General features: G+C 42.0%; 1 protein-coding gene across 4 annotated transcripts in view; it reads left to right on the top strand.

Moving 5' to 3' along the window:
• The window catches only part of C2CD3 (C2 domain containing 3 centriole elongation regulator), a 128,017-nt gene that overhangs the window by 12,208 nt on the left and 93,753 nt on the right, over positions 1-22,056 (top strand). For all 4 annotated transcript variants that reach the window (XM_062196702.1, XM_062196700.1, XM_062196701.1 and 1 more), the window contains exons 4-7: positions 11,764-11,987; positions 12,670-12,917; positions 19,277-19,409; positions 20,444-20,572. In XM_062196702.1, coding sequence (XP_062052686.1) covers positions 11,764-11,987; positions 12,670-12,917; positions 19,277-19,409; positions 20,444-20,572 — 734 coding nt within the window. The remainder of the gene's footprint in view (positions 1-11,763; positions 11,988-12,669; positions 12,918-19,276; positions 19,410-20,443; positions 20,573-22,056) is intronic.

The following is a 22,056-nucleotide window of genomic DNA, read 5'->3' as shown; positions in this document are numbered from 1 at the left end:
GGCTTCAGGCTGGCCCAGCCCTGGTTGCTGAGGCCATTTGGAGAATTAACCAATTGAGGGAATATCTTTCTGTGTCCCTATTTCTGCCTCCCTCTCTCATTCACTCTGTCTTCCAAATAAATAAAATTTTTTTTACAAAAAATGGTGCCTGACAACTTGGGAGAAATTAAGATATATACATTAAGCATAAATATGATCATTTTATGTGGAACTATAAAACTGAATACCACAATGGGAGTTGAAAATCAATATTTCCTCTGGGAAAAGAAAGAAGTGTTCTAGATGAGGAACGTTTTGATAACAAAATTATAGAACTCGTTAAATTGTGTGCATGTTTTATATTCATTTAAAATAACTTCTAAAAAAAGCCAGCACAATGAATGATGGAGCTTAAATTCTTGCTGTGTCACTGCTTTGCTGCCCCAAGGGGCAGCATTGAGTTGACAAAGCATGGGATCTTTGGAAGCTGAAGAAAGCGGCTTTAGTGTTGGCACAAAGGGTAAAAGCAGGTGTAGTCTGAGTGGAGATCCAAGGGAAAATAAACATGGTTGATTACATGTTAATTACAGTAAAACTGACTGAGAGAGGAACCTTAGTTGTATTTCATTATTGAATTCCATTAGATGTCAAAACATATGTGTCTGGCTGAAATCAGATATTTAAAAAATACCAAACTCATGCTATTTTATTAGCGTATAATATAATATATACATACACAGATACAATTATATGTGTATATATACAATTATTTTAAATTTTGAGAAACAAGAATGTTTAACTCTAAATTTTTTGTTTTGAAATCCATTCCTTTGATTTGTCCAGAAACTTAGTGCTTTTTCTTCTGTACCAAGTTGTTGATACCAGGTATTTTTTATATAATGAGTATTACAGCATTCATTTCAAAGCCATTCAATTAATTAATAAGGTTTAATTTTCATTCAGTTAAATAACAAATAACCATTCACAAACATAGGTATTTTTAAACAAGAGTAGATATATAGGATGCCACTTTTAAGGTACTCATAAAATTTAAAATTTTAGCAAACTGTTGAAATCTTTGCTTAATATATACTGAACTGATCTTCTGTATATAAAGAGAATTGAAAATGAATCTTGATGTGAATGGAAGGGGAGAGGGAGCGGGAAAGGGGAGGGTTGCGGGTGGGAGGGAAGTTATGGGGGGGAAGCCATTGTAATCCATTGGAAATTTATATTCATTAAATAAAAGTTTAAAAAAATTAAAATTTTAAACATCATAGTTAATCCTAAGTATTATACTCTGCTTCATTAATCTCCAGGTGTCATACTCTCACTATGTATTGAGAAAGTAGCGGTAAGCATTTGGTACAGTTGTTAAGGCAATGCTTAGGGTACCCACATACTATATTGCAGTGCCTGCTTCCAGTTGCAACTCTGCTTTCCATCCAGCCTCCCACTAGTGCAGGGAGGCGGCAGATGATGGCTCAAGTACTTGGGTCCCTGCCACTCATGTGGGAGACCTGGATTGACTTCTGGGCCCTTGACTTTGGTTTGGCCTGGCCTTACTTACTGCGAGCATTTGGGGAATAAATCAGCAAATAGAAAATTGGTCTGTTTCTCTGTCTTTCAAATAAAATGAAAATTTAAAAACTTTTTTTAAAAAAATTGAGAAAGATGGGTGCCGGGTTCTAGTCCCAGTTGCTCCTCTTCCAGCCCAGCTCTCTGCTGTGGCCCCGGAGGGCAGTGGAGGATGGCCCAAGTGCTTGGGCCCCTGCACCCACATGGGAGACGAGGAAGAAGTACTTGGCTACTAGCTTCGGATCAGTGTAGCTCTGCCCATAGCGGCCATTTGGGGAGTGAACCAACAGAAGGAAGACATTTCTCTCTGTCTTTCTCTCACTGTCTATAATTTTACCTGTCAAATAAATTTAAAAAAAAAAAAAATTGAGAAAGGTAAATTGAGCTGTTTCAGTTTTCCTAGAAGTTTGAATCTTTAAAAATCCTCTAGAGATTTCGGTTCTGTTTTACAATTTAGAAATCTATTTCCTATCACTTCCATTTCTAGAACTCCTATTTCAGCGTAGAAAAATACAGAAATATAGGACAGATCATTCCTTGCCAAATAAATTTTTATGTAATGCAATCATTGAGGATTGAGTAGATTAAGTCACTTACTATGTGGTTCTTCTGAATATACTTGCAGATAAATAATCAGCTTGTTTACACAGGCTGTAATCTCAACTAAAATGGCCCTCTACCCTTCTGTGTCTGCTGCTGCTTTGAGGCTGGGATATCTTCTTGGACAACATAAACCATAAATCACTAAGTCAAGCTCAAACATATTTCTTTAACACCACACCCAGCGCTAAGCCAACTCATGCCCATATAGTAATAACAAGCCACCGTAACTGTTTATCCAGTTTATCTGGTACAACATTGACCACAGGAATGTATATTAGATGTTAATTATATGCATATGTTGTTTGATTTTAGCTTTTTAGACAAAAAAGATAGTGAATAGATTTTTGAATTTGTGTCTTTGCCAAATGTTGCCACCTGAGATTCAGATTTTGAAAAACTCCATTGTCAGCAAAGACAACTGCAGGAGCATTATCATCAGTCTTCATTAAGCTTTTCAAGACTTTTGTCAGTTCAAAGAAATACCATTTCCTTGGTGATAAGTTTGTCATAGACATCACATCTAAAAAATTTTCAATCACATCAGAATTCTCATTGATACTAAAACACAGCTCTCTTTTTCAACTACAAAGAAAGAAATGCCTTTTTAAAAAGATTTATTTATTTGCTTGAAAGGCAGAGCGTTGGAGACCAAGGGAATTATACAGATCTTCCTTTGCTTAACTCCCCAAATGGCTGAACACCCAGGGCCAGGCAGGCCAAAGCCAGGAACCAGGAACTGTATCTGGGTCTTCCACATGGGTGGCAGGAGTCCAGGTACTTGGGCCATCTGCCGTTGCCTTTTCAGGTACATCAGCAGAAAGCTGGATAGGAAGCAGAGCAACCAGGATTTGAACCGATACTCTGATATGGGATGTCAGTGATATCAGGGACAGCTTAACTTGCTGTACCACAACACCAGCCCCCACAAATTATTTAACATTTTCACTCAACTTGCTTTTAGATGTGCAGCCATACTTTTTTTCTTTTGACAGGCAGAGTGGATAGTGAGAGAGAGAGACAGAGAGAAAGGTCTTCCATTTTGCCGCTGGTTCACCCTCCAATGGCCACTGCGGCCGGTGCATCTTGCTGATCCGAAGCCAGGAGCCAGGTGCTTCTCCTGGTCTCCCATGCGGGTGCAGGGCCCAAGCACTTGGGCCATCCTCCACTGCCTTCCCGGGCCATAGCAGAGAGCTGGCCTGGAAGAGGGGCAACCGGGACAGAATCCAGCGCCCCGACCGGGACTAGAACCCGGTGTGCCGGCGCTGCAAGGGGGAGGATTAGCCTGTTAAGCCACGGCGCCGGCCTGCAGCCATACTTTTAACATGCTGACCAGTTATAATTTTAATTAGACCTACATGTACAAACAATGTTTATTATACACAAATTGTGCATTCACTAAGCATTCTTTTACCAATTGTTATCATCCATAGGCAGCTTAAAACTTTATCCTTGGCCGGTGCTGCAGCTCAATAGGCTAATCCTCTGCCTTGCGGCGCCGGCACACCGGGTTCTAGTCCCGGTCGGGGCGCTGGATTCTGTCCCGGTTGCCCCTCTTCCAGGCCAGCTCTCTGCTATGGCCCGGGAAGGCAGTGGAGGATGGCCCAAGTGCTTGGGCTCTGCACCCGCATGGGAGACCAGGAGAAGCACCTGGCTCCTGGCTTCGGATCAGCAAGATGCACTGGCCGCAGCGGCCCTTGGAGGGTGAACCAGCAGCAAAAAGGAAGACCTTTCTCTCTGTCTCTCTCTCTCACTGTCCACTCTGAAAAAAAAATAAAAATAAAATAAAATTTAAAAAAATAAAAAATAAATTAAAAAAAACTTTATCCTTATGTGTAACTACGTGTCACAGGAATTTCATTTATTTGCATTTTAAAAAATGCTGTGATGACTCAGGTGGTTGGGTCCTCACCTTTGAGACCTAGACTGAGTTTGGGAAATGAACCAGCAAATGAGATCTCACTGTCACCATTCTCTCTACTGCTGCTGCTTTGCCTCTCAAATTAATAAATAAAAAAAAATTTAAATCCTATTTAGAGATGGCATTGTAGCATAGTGGGTTAAGCTGCCATTGGGACCCACACATCCCATATCAGGGTATCTGGGATCAAGGCCCATCTCCTCTGCTTCCAGTCTAGTTTTCTGCTAGTACATACCCTGGGAGTCAGCAGATAATGGTACATGGGTTGCTGCCCATCCATGTGAGTAGTAGATTCCTGGTTTTAGCCTGGCCCAGCCTTAGCTGTTACATGCATTTGGAGAGTGAACCAGCAGATGGAAGGTCTCTGTGTCTCTCTGTCTTTCTAATAAATAAAAATAAGCTTTTAAAAAAATCCTGTTTAAATTCCAATATCTTTTGTTTATTCTGTTTTATCTTATATCTTTTCTACACACTGATCCCTTTTTACTAGTTTCATAATGCTAATCCTTTTAAAATGTGTTTCTCTTTTTAAAGTTCCTATTATTTATTCATTCTTTTTCTTTATTTGAAAGGCAGAGTTAGAGAAAGAAAGAGAATCTTTTTAACTGCTGGCTCACTCCCCAAATGCCTACATAACCAGGGCTAAGCCAGGCCAAAATCAGGAACCAGGAACTCCATCCAGGTCTCCCATGTGGGTGGCAGGGACCTAAGTATTTGAGCCATCATCTGCTGCCTCCCATGGTGCAAATTAGCCAGAAACTGGGTCGTAAATAGAAGCAGGCATCCCAAGCAACAGCTTAACCTGCTGCAACACAGCACCTGCCTCCATAATGGTATCTGTTGACACAGTCACATTTTGTTTGCAGGTTTCACCATTAGGAGTTTTCTCTTCCACAAAGAAATATGCTTTTTCCCATTTTCTTTTTGAAATTCATAAGTTTCTTGTTCCTTTATTTATACAAGGACTATTTCACTTTCCTCTTGAGTATAGTATAAGACAGTAGACTACAGAAACCACAGATGTTAAGGGAATACTGCAAACAGCTCTATATGTGTAATTGTATAAAGATTTATTTATTATTTGAGAGGCGGAACATGAGGGGTGGGAGGAGAGTGGCAGGGAAAGATATCTTCCATCTGGTGGTTCATTTCCCAAAATACCAAAACAACCAGAGCTGGGCCAGTCTGAAACCAGGAACAGGAACTCCATCCAGGTCTCCAACATGGGTTATAAGGGCCCAAGCACTTGGACTATCATCCAGTGCCTTCCCTGATGCATTAGCTAGGAGTCAGATGGAAAGCTGAGCAGCCAGGACCTGAGTCAGCACTCCAAAATGGGATGCAGCGTGGCAAGCATATAAATTTGACAATTTAGATGAAATGGGCCAATTTCTGGAAAAACCATAAACTGCCAAAACTCACTCAAAATGAAATAGGTAACTTGAATAGGCTTGTAGCTAGTTTTTAAAATTAGACCTAGAACTGTTCTTTAAATTGAATTTGTAACTTAAAACCTTCCAAAAAAGAAATCTCAACACTCACTTTACTAACAAATTCTTAAAAACATTTAAAGAAGAAATAACATCAATTTTACAGTCTCTTCCAGAAAGTTACTTTGAGACCTGTACCACCTTTATATTAAAGCTGGAGAAGGGTAGTACAGAAAAACTATACACACATTCTATTCATGAACTTGAATCTAAAAATTTCAAACAAAACATTAGCAAATGGAGGCTAGCATCATATAAAAAGAACAGTGTCATGTCAAGTAGGATTTGTCTCAGGAAGATGAATGTGATGAGCCACATTAACAGTGGAATACGAAGGTGCATCAAAAAGTTTGTGGGAAAATGGAATTAAAAGTAGTTTGTTTTGGTGTAGAAATATTTAAATTCATAGTCTTCTCATAATACTGATTTTCCATTAACTTTTTGAAGATTCCTATTACTCAACCAATAAAAGCTATTGAATATGTGCATCATCACATGAAAGGATCTTGGAAACATTATGAAAAGAGTTCATCTCAGAATGTTATCTATTTTATGAATATATGACATTCTTTTTAAAGATTTATTTTATTTATTTGAAAGGCAGAGTTACAGAGAGAGAGAGGGTCATAGAGAGAGGTGTTCCATCTGTTAGTTCACTCCCCAGATGACTACAACAGCCAGAGCTGAGCAAGTCCAAAGCCAGGAGCCAGGAGCTTCTTCCAGGTCTCCCATGTGGGTGCAGGGGCCCAAGCACTTGGGCCATCCTCTGCTGCATTCCCAGGTGCTTTAGCAGGGAGCTGGATTGGAAGTGAAGCAGCCTGCAACTTAACCCACTATACCACAACACCAGCCCCTTTTATGACACTTTGTTTAAAAAAAAAAAAAAAGATTTATTTTATTTATTTGAAAGAATTACAGAGAAAGTTAGAGAGAGAGAGGTCTTTGATCTGCTGGTTCACTCCCCAAATGGCAGCAACAGCCAGAGCTGAGCTGATTAGGAGCCAGGAGCTTCTTCCAGGTTTCCCACATGAGTGCAGGGGTCCAAGGACTTGAGCCATTCTCTGCTACTTTCCCAGGCACATTAGCAGGGAACTGGATCAGAAGTGGAACAGCTGATATTAAAACTAGCACCCATGTGGCCAGCATTGTAGGCCAGGGCTTTAACCTGCTGTGCCACAGCACAGGCCCCTATATAACATTCTTGAAACGACAGACCTATGATCACTAGTTGTTAGGGGTCAGAGGTAAGGAAACAATGAAACTACACAAGAGAGTTTTCTGGGGTGATGTCAGTGTTCTGTGTCTTGATATTGGTGATGGTTACATGCATCTATACCCATGTTAAAACTCATAAAACTGGGGACTGGCACTATGGTGTACTGGGTGGGGCCGCCGCCTGCAGTGCTGGCATCCCATGTGGGCACCAGTTCGAGTCTGGTTGCTCCACTTCCGATCTGGCTCTCTGCTATGGCCTGAGGGAACAGTAAAAGACGGCCCAAGTCTCTGGGCCCCTGTACCTGCGTGGGAGACCCAGAAGAGGCTCCTGGCCCCTGGTTTCGGATGGGCGCAGTTTCGGCCATTGTGGGGTGGACCAGTGGATGGAGGATCTCTCTCTTTCTCTGCCTCTCCCTCTCTCCGTGTGTGTAGCTCTGACTTTCAAAATAAATCTTAAAAAAAAAACCTCATGGCCGGCGCCGTGGCTCAACAGGCTAATCCTCCGCCTTGTGGCGCTGGCACACTGGGTTCTAGTCCCGGTCGGGGCGCCGGATTCTGTCCCGGTTACCCCTCTTCCAGGCCAACTCTCTGCTGTGGCCCGGGAGTGCAGTGGAGGATGACCCAAGTGCTTGGGCCCTGTACCCCATGCAAGACCAGGATAAGTACCTGGCTCCTGCTTTTGGATCAACGCGGTGCGCTGGCCATGGCAGTCGTTGGAAGGTGAACCAACGGCAAAAGGAAGACCTTTCTTTTTTTTTTTTTTTTTTGGACAGGCAGAGTGGACAGTGAGAGAGAGAGACAGAGAGAAAGGTCTTCCTTTTGCCGTTGGTTCACCCTCCAATGGCCGCCGCGGTAGCGCGCTGCGGCCGGCGCACCGCGCTGTTCCGATGGCAGGAGCCAGGTGCTTCTCCTGGTCTCCCATGGGGTGCAGGACCCAAGGACTTGGGCCATCCTCCACTGCACTCCCTAGCCACAGCAGAGAGCTGGCCTGGAAGAGGGGCAACCGGGACAGGATCGGTGCCCCGACCGGGACTAGAACCCGGTGTGCCGGCGCCGCAAGGCGGAGGATTAGCCTAGTGAGCCGCGGCGCCGGCCAGGAAGACCTTTCTGTCTCTCTCTCTCACTATCCACTCTGCCTGTCAAAAATAAAAAAATAAATAAATAACTCATAAAACTGTACACTTATGAAAATGTCAGTTTTACTGTAAGAAAAAAAATTTCAAAAGCTAGAAGCCTAGGTGTGATGATAAATAGCAGTTGTCACTGCCTCACACTGGGATGAGCTAGGGACTTATAGCTGGAGCACAGACTTTCCTGAAGCCACTAGTCTAATATTTGCTACATAAGAATGGGGACCCAGCATTGCTAGATGTTCTCTTCTGTAAAACATTGTTAAGTGATTTAAATGTTTAAAAACACTGTGTTAACTAGCATAAGTCTGAAAATTAGGCATACTAATTTTCTCTCTCTGATACCAGAAAATATTATCAATATAGTAGATGGTTGTCAGCAACTTAGTGCTAAAGAGAACCTTGAGTCATTGCTAGAAGGCTTATCAGGTTACTGTGTTCTGGTGATTTCTTGGTATATATGAGTGGTATGAGCTTCAGAAGAGGGGTGACATATTTAGATGATAAAATGAGAATCTGTAGATAGCACCAGAAAGAAAGAGAAGTCAGCTTCCCTTATCCCAGATAGTGCAAGTAATTTCCTTTGGAGAAGACTTTAGGGAAATGGGGACATAATTAAAAAGCAATGTTTGATTAAAAAGGTAAGGTAGTTTGTATACAATAGAAATTCTGCAGGGCTCCAACAGATTATTATCAAGCCCCTTCTATCAGGTTCTATTTGCCTCTCAATCAGAAAAATTACTTGTAGCTTAGACAGCACCTTTCTTAGCTCCTCTAATAATGACTCTGTCCTTTGTTCTAGACCCTGTCTAGTGCACTTGGGCCTCATTCCTTTGTAATCATAACCTCTACTCTACCACCAATGGCTCTACTCCCAACCTGTGTATACTGATGGTCCTCTTCCCCACTTAATGCTGTATAATTGTTCAGACCTGGTTAAGGCCACTCTTAGGATCATTGGTTACTATCCTCACTCTGTCTTTTATGACCTTGTCTCAATATGATCAGAGTCGGGGAACTTGGAAGGCTTCCATAGCCTTGGCAACTCATGACGACAGCCTAGGGTGGTTACTGGCGCCATAAACTAGAGTGTCAATTTGTTGGGTCAACAACAGGAGCCACTGTGCGCTTGCTCCTGATGTGGGATCTCTGTCCTTAATGTACTGTACATTTTGATTTAATGCTATAACTAGTACTCAAACAGTATGTTTCACTTTGTGTTTCTATGTGGGTGCAAACTGTTGAAGTATTTATACTAAATTGATCTTCTGTATATAAATAGAATTGAAAATGAATCTTGATGTGAATGGAAAGGGAGAGGGAGCGGGAGAGGGGAGGGTTGCGGGTGGGAGGGAAATTATGGGAAGGGGAAGCCATTGTAATCCATAAGCTGTATACTGGAAAGTTATATTCATTAAATAAAAGTTAAAAAAAAAAAAAAAGGAGCTCTGTAACCACTGTTGGTCATTTTTCTAGACCCCTGTCTCAGGAGCCACTCATCTACTTTTTATTCCAATAGATTTGTTTCTCCTATATTCAAATTGATATAGATCTATATTTGTATCATATTCATATTAAACATTTCACATAAGTGGAATCATACCATATGGGATCTTTTGTGTCTGGCTTATTTCACTCAGCATGTGTTTAAGGTTTATCTGTGTCATAACATCTATAGTACCTCATTCATTTTTATTGCCCAATGCAATAAATGCAATGAACACACCAAAAAAAAAAAAAAAAGAAATTCTGCAGGGCTCAATGAAGGGATCGGCAGAGCAGTGAGAAGAAGGGTGAACTGTGACTGAGGTGAGCAGGAGTATATTGGGTAGATTGTGGGAAGCAGAAGGGTTAGGAGTAGATGATGTAAACTGATGAGAACTGATGGACAGTATTCTGGTTTAGACCACTGAAGTTTGACTGAAGCGCTTCCTTCTGCCTCTAGTGTTCTACCTCAGTTCCTTTCAGCTTTATCTGTATCATTCGTAGTTAAGTTTCTCCACTCAGATGTTTGTATTTCACTCCTGGAAACCATCCTGGCACTCCTTCCTCAGCTCTTGCCCAAGCTGAGACCCCTTGTTAGTGGGCCTAATATACATCCTTATCTCAAAATTCACCATTTTATATTAAAATTACTTTGTAAAGTTTGCCCTGCAAGACACTGTGATCCTCTGGGTTTCAGTCCATATTTTAGTCATCTCTTTGCTTCAGGCAGGTGGCACAGAGCTGATATCAGCTATTTAGCTGAACAGGAATTAGGCCATCTTCTATATTTTACACTTGATCTTAGCCAAAAGGCAGAGAAATGATGCATCTTCTGTATTTTGATGTAAGATGGAAAAGGCTTGTGTCTGGACTTCTCAATCCTTCAGGAGCCAATGGTAGTATAGGCCCATGAGTTGATTTATTACTGATTCAGATCTGCTTAGGGCAAAAACAAAAGTCAGTGGCCAGCAACTGAGTCGTTATTAAGGCCAGGGACTCAGACCTTTCTGTCTCCTTTACTTCTGGAATGCAGTGGCGGTCTTTGGCAAGTGATGAATGATAAGGGGGCATTTTGTGACATCAGTGTTTGGGGAGCCAGGATTGTATGTGATGTACCTAAGTGATCACTACAGAGTCCTTGTCCTGCTGTACTCCTGTCATTTGTCTTTGTATAAAAATCTCGATGTTGCATAGATTTGAAGGACATTATGTTACCTGGTTCGTGAACAGAATCCTTCTCATGAAGACTCAGGCACATTTTAATGAATTTCTACCATAGCAGTTTTCTACACAAACTGTTCCAGTGACATTCCCAGAGATATCTCAAAAACATCTAACTGCAATTTCTCATTTTTGTGTTAGGCCATTCATCATTATTTGACTGTGTTTGGCTGCTTCAACAATTTTCTGCTCGATCTGACATTGACACTAACACTTTCAACACTGCTGGTCTTTTTTTTTTTTTTTTTTTTAAGTATAATCTTCAATTTCTTCTCCAAAGTTTTGCTTTAGGCTCTATTTTATTTTTTTATTCCTTCATTAGACTTTTCTCTATTGGACTTTTAAGAGGATGAGAGAACCTTTCATTAGAGCTGTTTAATTCATAGGAATGAAATTATAATGTGATTTTTTTTTTAATCTTAGTGTTCCTCCTTCCTTACCTCATCTTATAGCATAGAACTAGAGATTTATTTTTCCTAAGTGACTAACAGTAAGAATGCAGAGGGTGCTATTTCATTTTTTTATTTTATCAGATTATTAGGCATATTAGACTTGTGTACCCCATGTACAGGTGCTATGCTAAATAGTTAGTCCATAGAAAAATAAGGTAGCATACGTCTTCAAAGAATTCATAATTAATTAGATGATCACTGAAAGTTGTAAATGCCTTTTCTAAGGTACCACTCTGTGTGTATGCATGTGCATGCATGTTCAAATTAGAATATTATTCTTCCCTAACAGAGTTACATCATGATAGAAGCTTCTCTGGGTAAGGAACTTGGTACAGTTCCTGGCCTATAATAAAGTGGTCAGTAAGTAGTGGGTATGTTGTTGGATACGGAATAAGTGGAAACATGAAGGAAGCAGTAGACAAGGCATCTCTACCTGGACATAAAGAGTTAATTCTAGAGTACATTTCTATACAAAGACATAAAGCTATGAAACATAGGATACATTTAGAGAAACCCAAGTAATTGGGCTGTCCAGGACAGAGAGATGAAAAAGGAGCATAGTGAAAAATGCGGCTAACAGGAAGTTAGATGTAATCCTGTAAGGAATGGGGCCATTATTTTCTATTAAGCAGAAAAGTCCACAAATGAGTTAGTGCTAAAGAAAATCTCTGATGCATACATGTCTGTTTCAGGTCTCACTTGCCCTGGAGCCTCTGTCAGAAACTTACAACAGCTACAATCCTTTTCCTACCACTGACAAAACAGATAATGTACTTTTTTCTGAACGTGGATTCAGAGAGGATGCTGAACCCTGCAATACCCAGTTTCTGGTTCCGTCACGGCCCCAGAGGATCCCTACCATCAAAGCTGATGGCAAGGAGTTGGCCGCCAGCAGCAGTAGATCAACCACTCCAAGGTAATTACCACACCGGCACCTTTCCTTCTGTCAGCTAACTGCTGTTGAACTTGTGATTTCCTTTCATTTGTGGCTGAGTAAAAGACCAAACGCAGAGAGAGCTGCAGTCACTTAGTCAACAGATAACTGTGAAGCACCAAGTAGGTATGGGCCTGGTGTGATACCAGGTGCTGGCCATAGAAATTCATAACACAGTTCCTGTTTTCAAGGACTACACTACCCACAGTCTAGAGGGGAAGCCAACATACAGACTAATATGGCATAGGGTAAGCAGATGCCAGAGTAGATGTCCATAAGGGAAAGGGCATTATTTTGTGAAATGCAATGAAATAAAAGAAACATTGTTTTTTTGAAAAAAAAAAGTTTATTTGAGAAACAGAAATCTTCCATCTGCTGGTTCACTCTCCAAATGCCCACAGCTGTCCCCAGGCAGGGACTTAATCTACTACACCTCAACACCCACCCAAAGAAACAGATTCTTGTTTAAAGTACTTATGAGGTATTTGTTCTCTGTCTCACTTAAGCCACAACCCTCCAACAGTAGGTAAACCATCTATTGTTTCTCTCATTTGGGAGATGAGAAAGAGAGGCAATTTCTATCTCTGACAAAGTAGAGTGTTACCATACTGCATTATGTAGTGTTGATATTCTTCTTCTTCCTTTTTTTTTTTTTTTTAAACAGAGGAAAAGACCACTTGTACTTCACAGAGAATTCTGAGACAATGAAGGACTCTTTCTTTGGACTACAGCACCATCTTAATTCAGGACACAGTTTAGAATCTGTGACCCTGAAAGGCAGAGCTGCACAGAAACAGATGTCCCTTCTCAGTAGTTCTGAATTCCAGCCTCAAACTACAGCTGTTGCCAAGAGTCGTAGTGACTCATGCATTCTTTCTTCAAACCACCCGCCTACCAAAGACCTTCTTTCAGGTATGTATATGTTTGTAAGCTGAGACTGAGCTGTATTTATTGTGCTTACTCTGCTTATTAGCAAGCCTACAAAGAAAACCAAGTCGTCTGTTTAAACTAAATAGCCAAATAAAACTAAGAAGTCTTGGTGGAGTCCAGAATCTCTCACCATTTTGATAGCTCTATTAAACAACCAAATAGTTTCTAAATAATTACTAAGTTCTTAAAATTGTAGATTTAGGGAAGGAACCATTCAATAGGAACCTGGATATAGCAGAATGACTTTGTCATAGAAAAATATTAGCCCTTATTTTTTTCCCAAATATTTCAAGGCAGATAAGGTTTTTGTCTCACCTTCAGCATTTACTTATACTTTTGAATAGAGGCTAGAACGAGATCTATTTCACATTCTGAGAACTGTTAGTCTTAATGGGAATATTCAACACAGAGCAACTGCCGATCTTAAACCTGGGGATTAAACATCACTTGTGGCCAAGCATTAGTAGAATGTTCTTACCTATGTAAGGACTTAGACTCAAATAAAAAAGCCAGTAAGAACAGAATTAGATTATCTCATTTTAGGGAGTGGTATAATTAAAGCAGTGTATTTAAAATGCTCTGTAATGGTCAACCATTACATCAGGAGTGCCACAGGAATTTGTCACCATACAAATACAATTCCCAGAGTATATGGAGCATTCGGCGAAAAACCTTTTAGGGGCTAGTGTTGTGGCATAGCTGTTAAAGCTGCCACCTGCAATGCTAGCATCCCATATGGGTGCCAGTTTGTGTGCTCCACTTCTGATCCAGCTCCCTACTAATGATCTGGGAAGAGCAGCAGCAGATGGCCCATGTGTTTGGACCCCTAGTACCCATGTGGGAGACCCGGATGAAGCTCCCCGCTCCTGGCTTCAGCCTGGCCCAATCTTGGGTGTTGTGGCCATCCGGGGAGTGAACCAATGGGTGGAGGATCCCTCTTTTTCTCTCTCTCTCTCTCGCTCTCTCCCTCTCCTTCTCTCTGTGTCTCATCCTCTCTCTCTCTGTAACACTTGACTTTCAAATAAATATACCTTTTAAAAAAAAAGAAAAACCTTTTAAATAACTATTCAAGTACATAATTTACATTAGTAAGAATTTTTTTAAAAAACAAGATTTATTTATTTGTTTGTTTGTTTATTTATTTGAAAGGCAGAATTAGAGAAGGAGAGTCAAACAAAGATCTTCATCTGCTGGTTCCCTCCCTATATGGCCACAATGGCTGGGGCTAGGCCAGGCCAAGGCCAGGAGCCAGGTACTTTTTTCAGGTCTCCCATGTGGGTGGCAGGGGCACAGGGACTTGGGCTATCTTCGGCTGCTTTCCCAGGCACATCATCAGGGAGCTGGATTAGAAGTGGGACCAGCTGGGACTCGAACCATCACCTCTGAGGGTTGCTGGCATTGCAGGTGGCAGCTTAACCTGCTGAGCCACAGAACCAGTCCCAGAAAGAACATTTTTTAAATGACAAACAACATTCTGTTCATATTTTTTCAACTGAAAGATATTTTGATTTCCTATTTTTAAAAATATATCCCAAGATTATAATTATTAATTTTGGTCTTTATTGCCAAGACTACATTAACAAGAGTAAAAATTTCCCAGTATACTTAGTACTTGTCAGTTCATACTTGGAAAATTTTGTGTAGACCCTGGTACCCAACTTTAAGATTTTTTTTTTCATTCAGTAAGCAATTATTTATTCAGCACCCATCAAAGTCTGACACTCTTCCATGTATCAGGGATATAGTTGTTTAAAGTTTTAAGAAATAGACACAAACTTCTGCCTTTGAGATCTTAGATTCTAGATGGGAAGATGATAAACTAGATCAGTAAATGAGATGATGCAAGTGGCAATGGGGAAAAAATGAGAGGACTGAATATTCATTGTATATCAGTTGGCAAAAGAATGCCTTATTGGGCCAGCGCCGCGGCTCACTTGGCTAATCGTCCACCTGTGGCGCTGACAGCCCGGGTTCTAGTCCCAGCTGGGGCACTGGATACTAGTCCCGGTTGCTCCTCTTCCAATCCAGATCTCTGCTGTGGCTCGGGAGGGCAGTGGAGGATGGCCCAAGTGCTTGGGTCCCTGCACCTGCGTGGAAGACCGGGAGGAAGTACGTGGCTCCTGGCTTCAGATCGGCGCAGCGCCAGCCGTAGCGGCCATTAGGGGAGTGAACCAATGGAAGGAAGACCTCTCTCTCACTGTCTATAACTCTACCTGTCAAATAAAAAAATAAAAATAAAAAAGAAGGCCTTATTAAGAAGGCAACATTAAAACTCTAGAAAAGATGAATTTCTTCTAAGGAGAGTAACTAGGCTCATCAGAGGACCACCAAAAGCTAACTTGGCCTGGGGAAAATGTAGCTGCCCTTTGCTCAGCAGGACCCATGTGCTAACTACTATGTCAAATGCTTTATCCTCAGGAAGTAGGGATTGGTATCCTCATTTTAAACTCAAGATATCCTCATTTTAAAAGCTCAGGGAGCACCTGCCCAGTCAAAGAGGCAGTGCTCTTTAGCTCTCATATGGCCGTTGTCTTAGACTGAAAGGCAAAGTCCTCTGCTTCATGCTTCTGTAGGATGCGTTGTTTACCTAGTCCTGCTGGGTTGTTGTTTCATTTTGTTTTGTTTTTTAAAATCCAGACCATGCTATCTAATTGTTCAAGCCAACCAGAACATGCCAGGTGCATCCCATGTGCTGCCAGTGTGCATTGTCTTCCAAAAGAGCTACTGGGAGCAGTAGTTTTATAGTACCTCCCCGATGCGTATCCACATAGAATGCTTTCCAAGACCCTCAGAATGCTTGAAACTTGTGATTTGTACTGAATCCTGTATATGGTTTTTACTATATTAACATACCTATGCTATAGTTTAATCTATAAATTAGACACAAGAATAGATTAATAATAACTGTTAATAAAATAGAAGTTATAACAATTTACTGTAGGCTGGCGCCATGGCTCAACAGGCTAATCCTCTGCCTTGCAGCACCGGCACACCGGGTTCTAGTCCCGGTCGGGGCGCCAGATTCTGTCCCGGTTGTTCCTCTTCCAGGCCAGCTCTCTGCTGTGGCCCAGGAGTGCAGTGGAGGATGGCCCAAGTGCTTGGGCCCTGCACCCACATGGGAGACCAGGAGAAGCACCTGGCTCCTGCCATCGGATCAGCACGGTGCGCTGGCCGCAGCACACTGGCCATGGCGGCCATTGGAGGGTGAACCAATGGCAAAGGAAGACCTTTCTCTCTGTCTCTCTCTCTCTCACTGTCCACTCTGCCTGTCAAAAATTTAAAAAAAAAAAAAAAATTTACCGTAGTAGAAGTTATGTGAATGTGTTGTCTTTCTTTTCTTTCCAATAAGTTGCAAACTTTTACTTCTTCACCTAAAGGAAACACTTTATGGGCTTCCCTTTGGCATATCCGAATTGCTGGTATCACTACTGTGAGTTTTAGGGCCTTTATTAAGTAAAATAAGGTTTACTTGAACTCAACACTGCAATAGCATAACTGTAGATCTGATAACAAGACAGTTACTAAATGGCTGTCAGGCAGGTGGCGTACAATATGAATACACTGGACAAAGGAATGATTCATATCCTGGGCAGGACAGAACAGAATAGCATAAGATTTCATTACACCACCCAGACAGTCCTTTATTTAAAACTTATGGGCCGGCGCCGCGGCTCACTAGGCTAATCCTCCGCCTTGCGGCATCGGCACACCGGGTTCTAGTCCCGGTCGGGGCACTGGATTCTGTCCTGGTTGCCCCTCTTCCAGGCCAGCTCTCTGCTGTGGCCAGGGAGTGCAGTGGAGGATGGCCCAAGTGCTTGGGCCCTGCACCCCATGGGAGACCAGGAGAAGCACCTGGCTCCTGCCATCAGATCAGCGCGGTGCGCCGGCCGCAGCGCGCCTACCACGGCAGCCATTGGAGGGTGAACCAACGGCAAAAAGGAAGACCTTTCTCTCTGTCTCTCTCTCACTGTCCACTCTGCCTGTCAAAAAAAAAAGAAAAAAAAAAAACTTATGACTTGTTTATTTCTAGAATTTCTGTGTAATATTTTTGGTTCACAGGTAGCTGACACTGCAGACAAGGGGGAACTAGGGAGTCTGTATTGCATATATAGCTTGTGCAAGTTGCTTATCCTCTACCTCAACATTTTTATCTAGAAAATAAAATATATTGGGGATGGCATTGTGGCATAGCAGGTTAAGCCTCCATCTGTGACACGAGCATCCCATACAGGTGCCATTTCGAATCCTGGCTGTTCCACTTCCAATCCAGCTCTCTGCTAATACTGCTGGAAAAGCAATGGAAGGTGACCCAAGTGCGTGGGCCCCTACATCCATGGGGGAGACCCAGAAGAAGCTCTGTGGCCCAGCCACAGCCATTGCAGCGTAAACTAGCAGATGGAAGAACTCTCTCCCTCCCTCTTCTTGTCCCTCTCCCTCCCTTCCCCCCTCCCCCCACCTTTCTGTAACTCTACTTTTCATATAAATAGAAAAGAAAACAGCTATCAGGCTTACAGTTAAAAAAAGAAAATAAAGATTGTAATATATAACTCAGAAGAGCATTGGAGGCCTAATCCTCAAATAGGATTTATAGGCTGCGGCTCAATAGGCTCAATAGGCTAATCCTCCGCCTGCGGTGCCGGCACACCAGGTTCTAGTCCTGGTCGGGGCGCCGGATTCTGTGGATTCTGTCCCAGTTGCTCCTCTTCCAGTCCAGCTCTGTGCTGTGGCCCAGGAAGGCAGTGGAAGATGGCCCATGGGAGACCGAGGGAAGCACCTGGCTCCTGGCTTCGGATCAGCGCAGTGCGCTGATCGCAGCACACCGGCTGCAGCAGCCACTGGACAGGTGAACCAACAGAAAAGGAAGACCTTTCTCTCTGTCTCTCTCTCTCTTACTGTCCACTCTGCCTGTCAAAAAAAAAAAAAAAAGCATTGGAATGATTAATATGTGTAGAACACTTAGATTGGTGCCTAGGGTTCAATAGGGTTCAATAAATAAATGTTAGCTGCCATAATTTTTGTTGCTGCTCTTACTTGAGGAATGACTAAACTTTAACCTATCAGAAAGCCTAAAGATTTGGATTTTATCTCCACATTTCCAGTAACCTCAGGTATGATCATGGATCGTGGATGAGTCAAGGAAATGTGTTTTTTTTGGAGGGGGGACATTCTTTTCTTTATTCATAAAAGTATAAATGTAAATTAGATTATCACTCTTCAGGCTTTATCTGGTATAATTGTTAGTGTTTTTGGTTAAGAATGATACAATATTAAGGGGCTGGCACTGTGGCACAGTGGGTTAACCTGCCATCTGCAGCACCGGCATCCCATATGGGCACTAGTTCGAGTCCTGACTGCTCCACTTCCAATCCAGCTCCCTGCTAATGCACCTGGGAAAAGCAGTGGAAGATGGCCCAAGTGCTTGGCCCCTTGTATTCACATGGGAAACCCAGAAGCAGCTCCGGGCTCCTGCCTTTGTCCTGACCCAGCCCTGGCTGTTGTAGCCATTTAGAAAGTGAACCAGGGGGCTGGCACTGTGGCATAACAGGTAAAGCTGTGGCCTGCAGCACTGGCATCCCATATGGGTGCCAGTTTGAGTCCTGGCTGCTCCACTTCCCATCCAGCTCTCTGCTCTGGCCTGGGAAAGCAGTAGAACATGGCCCAAATCTTAGATCCCTTGCACCTGTGTAGGAGACCTGCCAGAAGCTCCTGGCTTCAAATCAGCACAGGTGCAGCCTTTGGCGACCATCTAGGGAGTGAACCAGCAGATAGAAGACCTCTCTCTCTCTCTCTACCTTTGCCTCTGCCTCTCTGTAACTCTGCCTTTCAAATAAATAAATCTTCAGAAAAAAAAAAAAGTGACCCAGTGAATGGAAGATCTCTCTATATATCTCTCCTCTCTCTCTCTCTCTCTCTCTCTCTCTCTCTCTCTCTCTCTGTAAGCTGTCTTTCAAATAAATAAAGCTTTTTCAAAAATGATATTAGAACTCTTGCAAATAATAAGTCAGTAAGATGTGGTTATGAAAATGACATATAGATATTACGGTTCTTTATGAACCAACAGCAGTTGGAAGAGTCACAAGAAACTCCCACAAAAAACATTCTTTCCACAACAGAGAATTCAGTCATTACTGTGATACCAGCATCTAAAACAGTGCATATAATAGAAGCTCAGTAAACATCTTTTGCTAAATAAATGCCCTCAAGAAATTCTCAAGCTAGTGAGAAGGCAGACAAATATGATGATATACTGTGCTAAGTCCTATAATAAAGGAAATAGGCTGAATATTGCTAATATTTTGCTGGGTTTTAAGAGTTTTCATTTTCTGCTTTGTACTCCTCAGCTCTGTTAGAACAAGGCAATAAACTGCGTAATGCCATGGTGATTTCGGCAATGAAATCAAGCCCAGATACTAGCATGCTGTTAGACAAAGCTCCTCCTTCTATGATGGAAGAGTCTATTAGAGCATCAACACAGTAAGTGACAAGAGAGACATGATCCCCAACAAGTCATTTCTTAGTAATTGCTAGCTTGTGTTTCTTGTCAAGTTATAAACTGGATGCAAATAATTCTCTTCTTGTAAATTTGTATTTATTTATTTGAGAGACAGACATACAGAGAGAGAAGTCTAATCCACTAGTTCACCCTCCACCCACAATGGCTGGGACTAGGCCAAGACCGAGGCTGAAAGCAGAATCCAGGAACTCATGTCGATGGCAGGATGCCTCCTGGAGTCTGCACCAACAGGAAGCTGGAGCCAGGAACCAGAGGCAGGCTTCAAACCCATGCACTCCAGTGTGGGACATGGACATCTCAGTTACCATCCCACCTGCTCGGTCACATGACAGCCTATAGCAAGATACTTAAAATCCAGTGCTGGCCAGCGCGGCGGCTCACTAGGCTAATCCTCCGCCTTGCAGCACCGGCACACCGGGTTCTAGTCCTGGTCGGGGCACCGATCCTGTCCCAGTTGCCCCTCTTCCAGGCCAGCTCTCTGCTGTGGCCAGGGAGTGCAGTGGAGGATGGCCCAAGTGCTTGGGCCCTGCACCCGCATGGGAGACCAGGAGAAGCACCTGGCTCCTGCCATCGGATCAGCGCGGTGCGCCGGCCGCAGCGCGCCTACCGCGGTGGCCATTGGAGAGTGAACACACGGCAAAAGGAAGACCTTTCTCTCTGTCTCTCTCTCTCTCACTGTCCACTCTGCCTGTCAAAAAAAAAAAAAAATCCAGTGCTAGCACTGGTGCTTGTTAAATATATAAAGTGATAAATTCTTTGCTCTCTCTGAATTGGCATGTTTGCATATAAAATGAGCCTGTTTTCTCTGTATGAAATGAAATTCTAAATGTAAGAAACAGGTTTGCAATGTTTATATATGTTTAAGGCAGTTAAGTCTAAAGTATGTTACATTTTCTCAGTCGGAATCCATGTACTATCTCTTAGCTCATTTAATTATGATTTAGATTTTTCCCACCTGTGAGCCACTCAGAGCGTATTTTTCCATACTTTACAGAATGAGAGCCTTTCCACAGAATCAACTTAAGGATCACTTGGAGGATCATCTCCCTTCTGCAACTGAGAATACATTTTGGAAACATGACACAAAAGCTGATACCAATGCCATACAACTGCTATTGGGAAGGTGAGTACTCTTAGCTAGCTTTCTTCCTCTTAAATTCTTCCTCCAGTTAATTGTGTACATTGTTAAGATGTATCTTCCTAGAGTAACTGAGTCCTTCCCCGTTCCTTAAGCTACTACTCATTGCCTACTAAATAAAAATCCAGTTTTTAGCCTTGCATTCTTTGCTTTGCTTACAGAGTGATTCCCAATCCCTTGCTATTATCTGCTGGTGTTTTTCCCAGTACCAGTGTTGGCATGGGATGATGAAAAGAACATGAATTTTAACCGGACACTAATTGAAATTTGAGGTCTGTCTCTTGCTAGCTTTGTGACCTTAAGCAGATATCTCTGAACTTTAGAGGCATTAGTAAAATTGGAATAATACCTAACTTTGAAAAATTATTTTGAAGATTAGGAATGATGCATATATAATGCTATGCTTGATACCTAGTAGTTTGATTAATAATAATAAATATTGCTACCAATGTTTAATATTATTCCTCACATGGGTCCTTAAGCTAGACTCATCTATTTCTTGTGTCTTCAGTAAGATACTATCTATATTCGTGTTTTGGAATGGGAGTAAGACTTGCTTGTTAAAAGCTATTGTGTTCTGAGTTAAAGAGATTTGAGAGAATGTGTATGCTTCAGAAACTGCAATTAGTTTGATTTGGTTAAAGTTTAGACTTCCTATAAAGAATTGGCTAATCTACATAATCCTTTGATATGCTAATGATGGAATAGATGAAGAGAATAAAGGTATAATAAAAAGTAAATTGAAACTATGCTTTGAAATACTTTGAATATTAGTGAGTGTGTACTTCATATTATAGAAATTGGGTAGATATCAAAAATATTTTGAGCAGGGGCTGGCATTAGTGCAGCAGTTAAGACATTGCTAGGGATGCCTGCATCCCATATAGTAGTGTCTAAATTTGAGTCCTAGCTCCATTCTCTATTCCAACTTGCGGCTAATACACACCTCTGGAAGCAGCTGATGATGGCTCAAGTACTTGGGTCACTGCCACCCAAGTAGGAGACCCAGATTGAGTTCCAGGTTCCTGGGTCTGGCCCAGCTCTGACTATTGGGAGCATTTGAGGAGTGAACTGATAGATAAGAGATAGCTCTCCCTTTCTCTATCTCTTTTCCATACCACTTTCTCTTTCCTCCCTCTCTAACTCTGTCTCTCTTTTAAAATAAATTTTTATTTACAAATTTTAAAATATTTTGAGCAGAAGAACAAAAAAGAGGAGTGTGGCAATAGTATGGAAAATCAACCAGATAAGAGATGAGAAGGCATGTGAGTTTTTCCTGGCTAATGGGGGTGAAGAGTCAAGACATCAATAGTTGTGGACAAAGAGTAAAAAAAATGACATGTAGAGTTTTGGTGTTAATGGCTCCACGGGTCAAAAAAATTGGAGTAGAAATCCTCGAAAAGGCGTAGATAAGGATTTGTAGGTAGTAAGTTCAGGCTTGAGCCTATAGCTCTCTTAAACTTGAGTTG

The sequence above is a fragment of the Lepus europaeus genome, chromosome 7 (assembly GCF_033115175.1).
Source record: "Lepus europaeus isolate LE1 chromosome 7, mLepTim1.pri, whole genome shotgun sequence".
Lineage (NCBI taxonomy): Eukaryota > Metazoa > Chordata > Mammalia > Lagomorpha > Leporidae > Lepus > Lepus europaeus.
The sequence above is the reverse complement of the archived record's forward strand: the minus strand, read 5'-3'. Positions and strand labels throughout refer to the sequence as shown.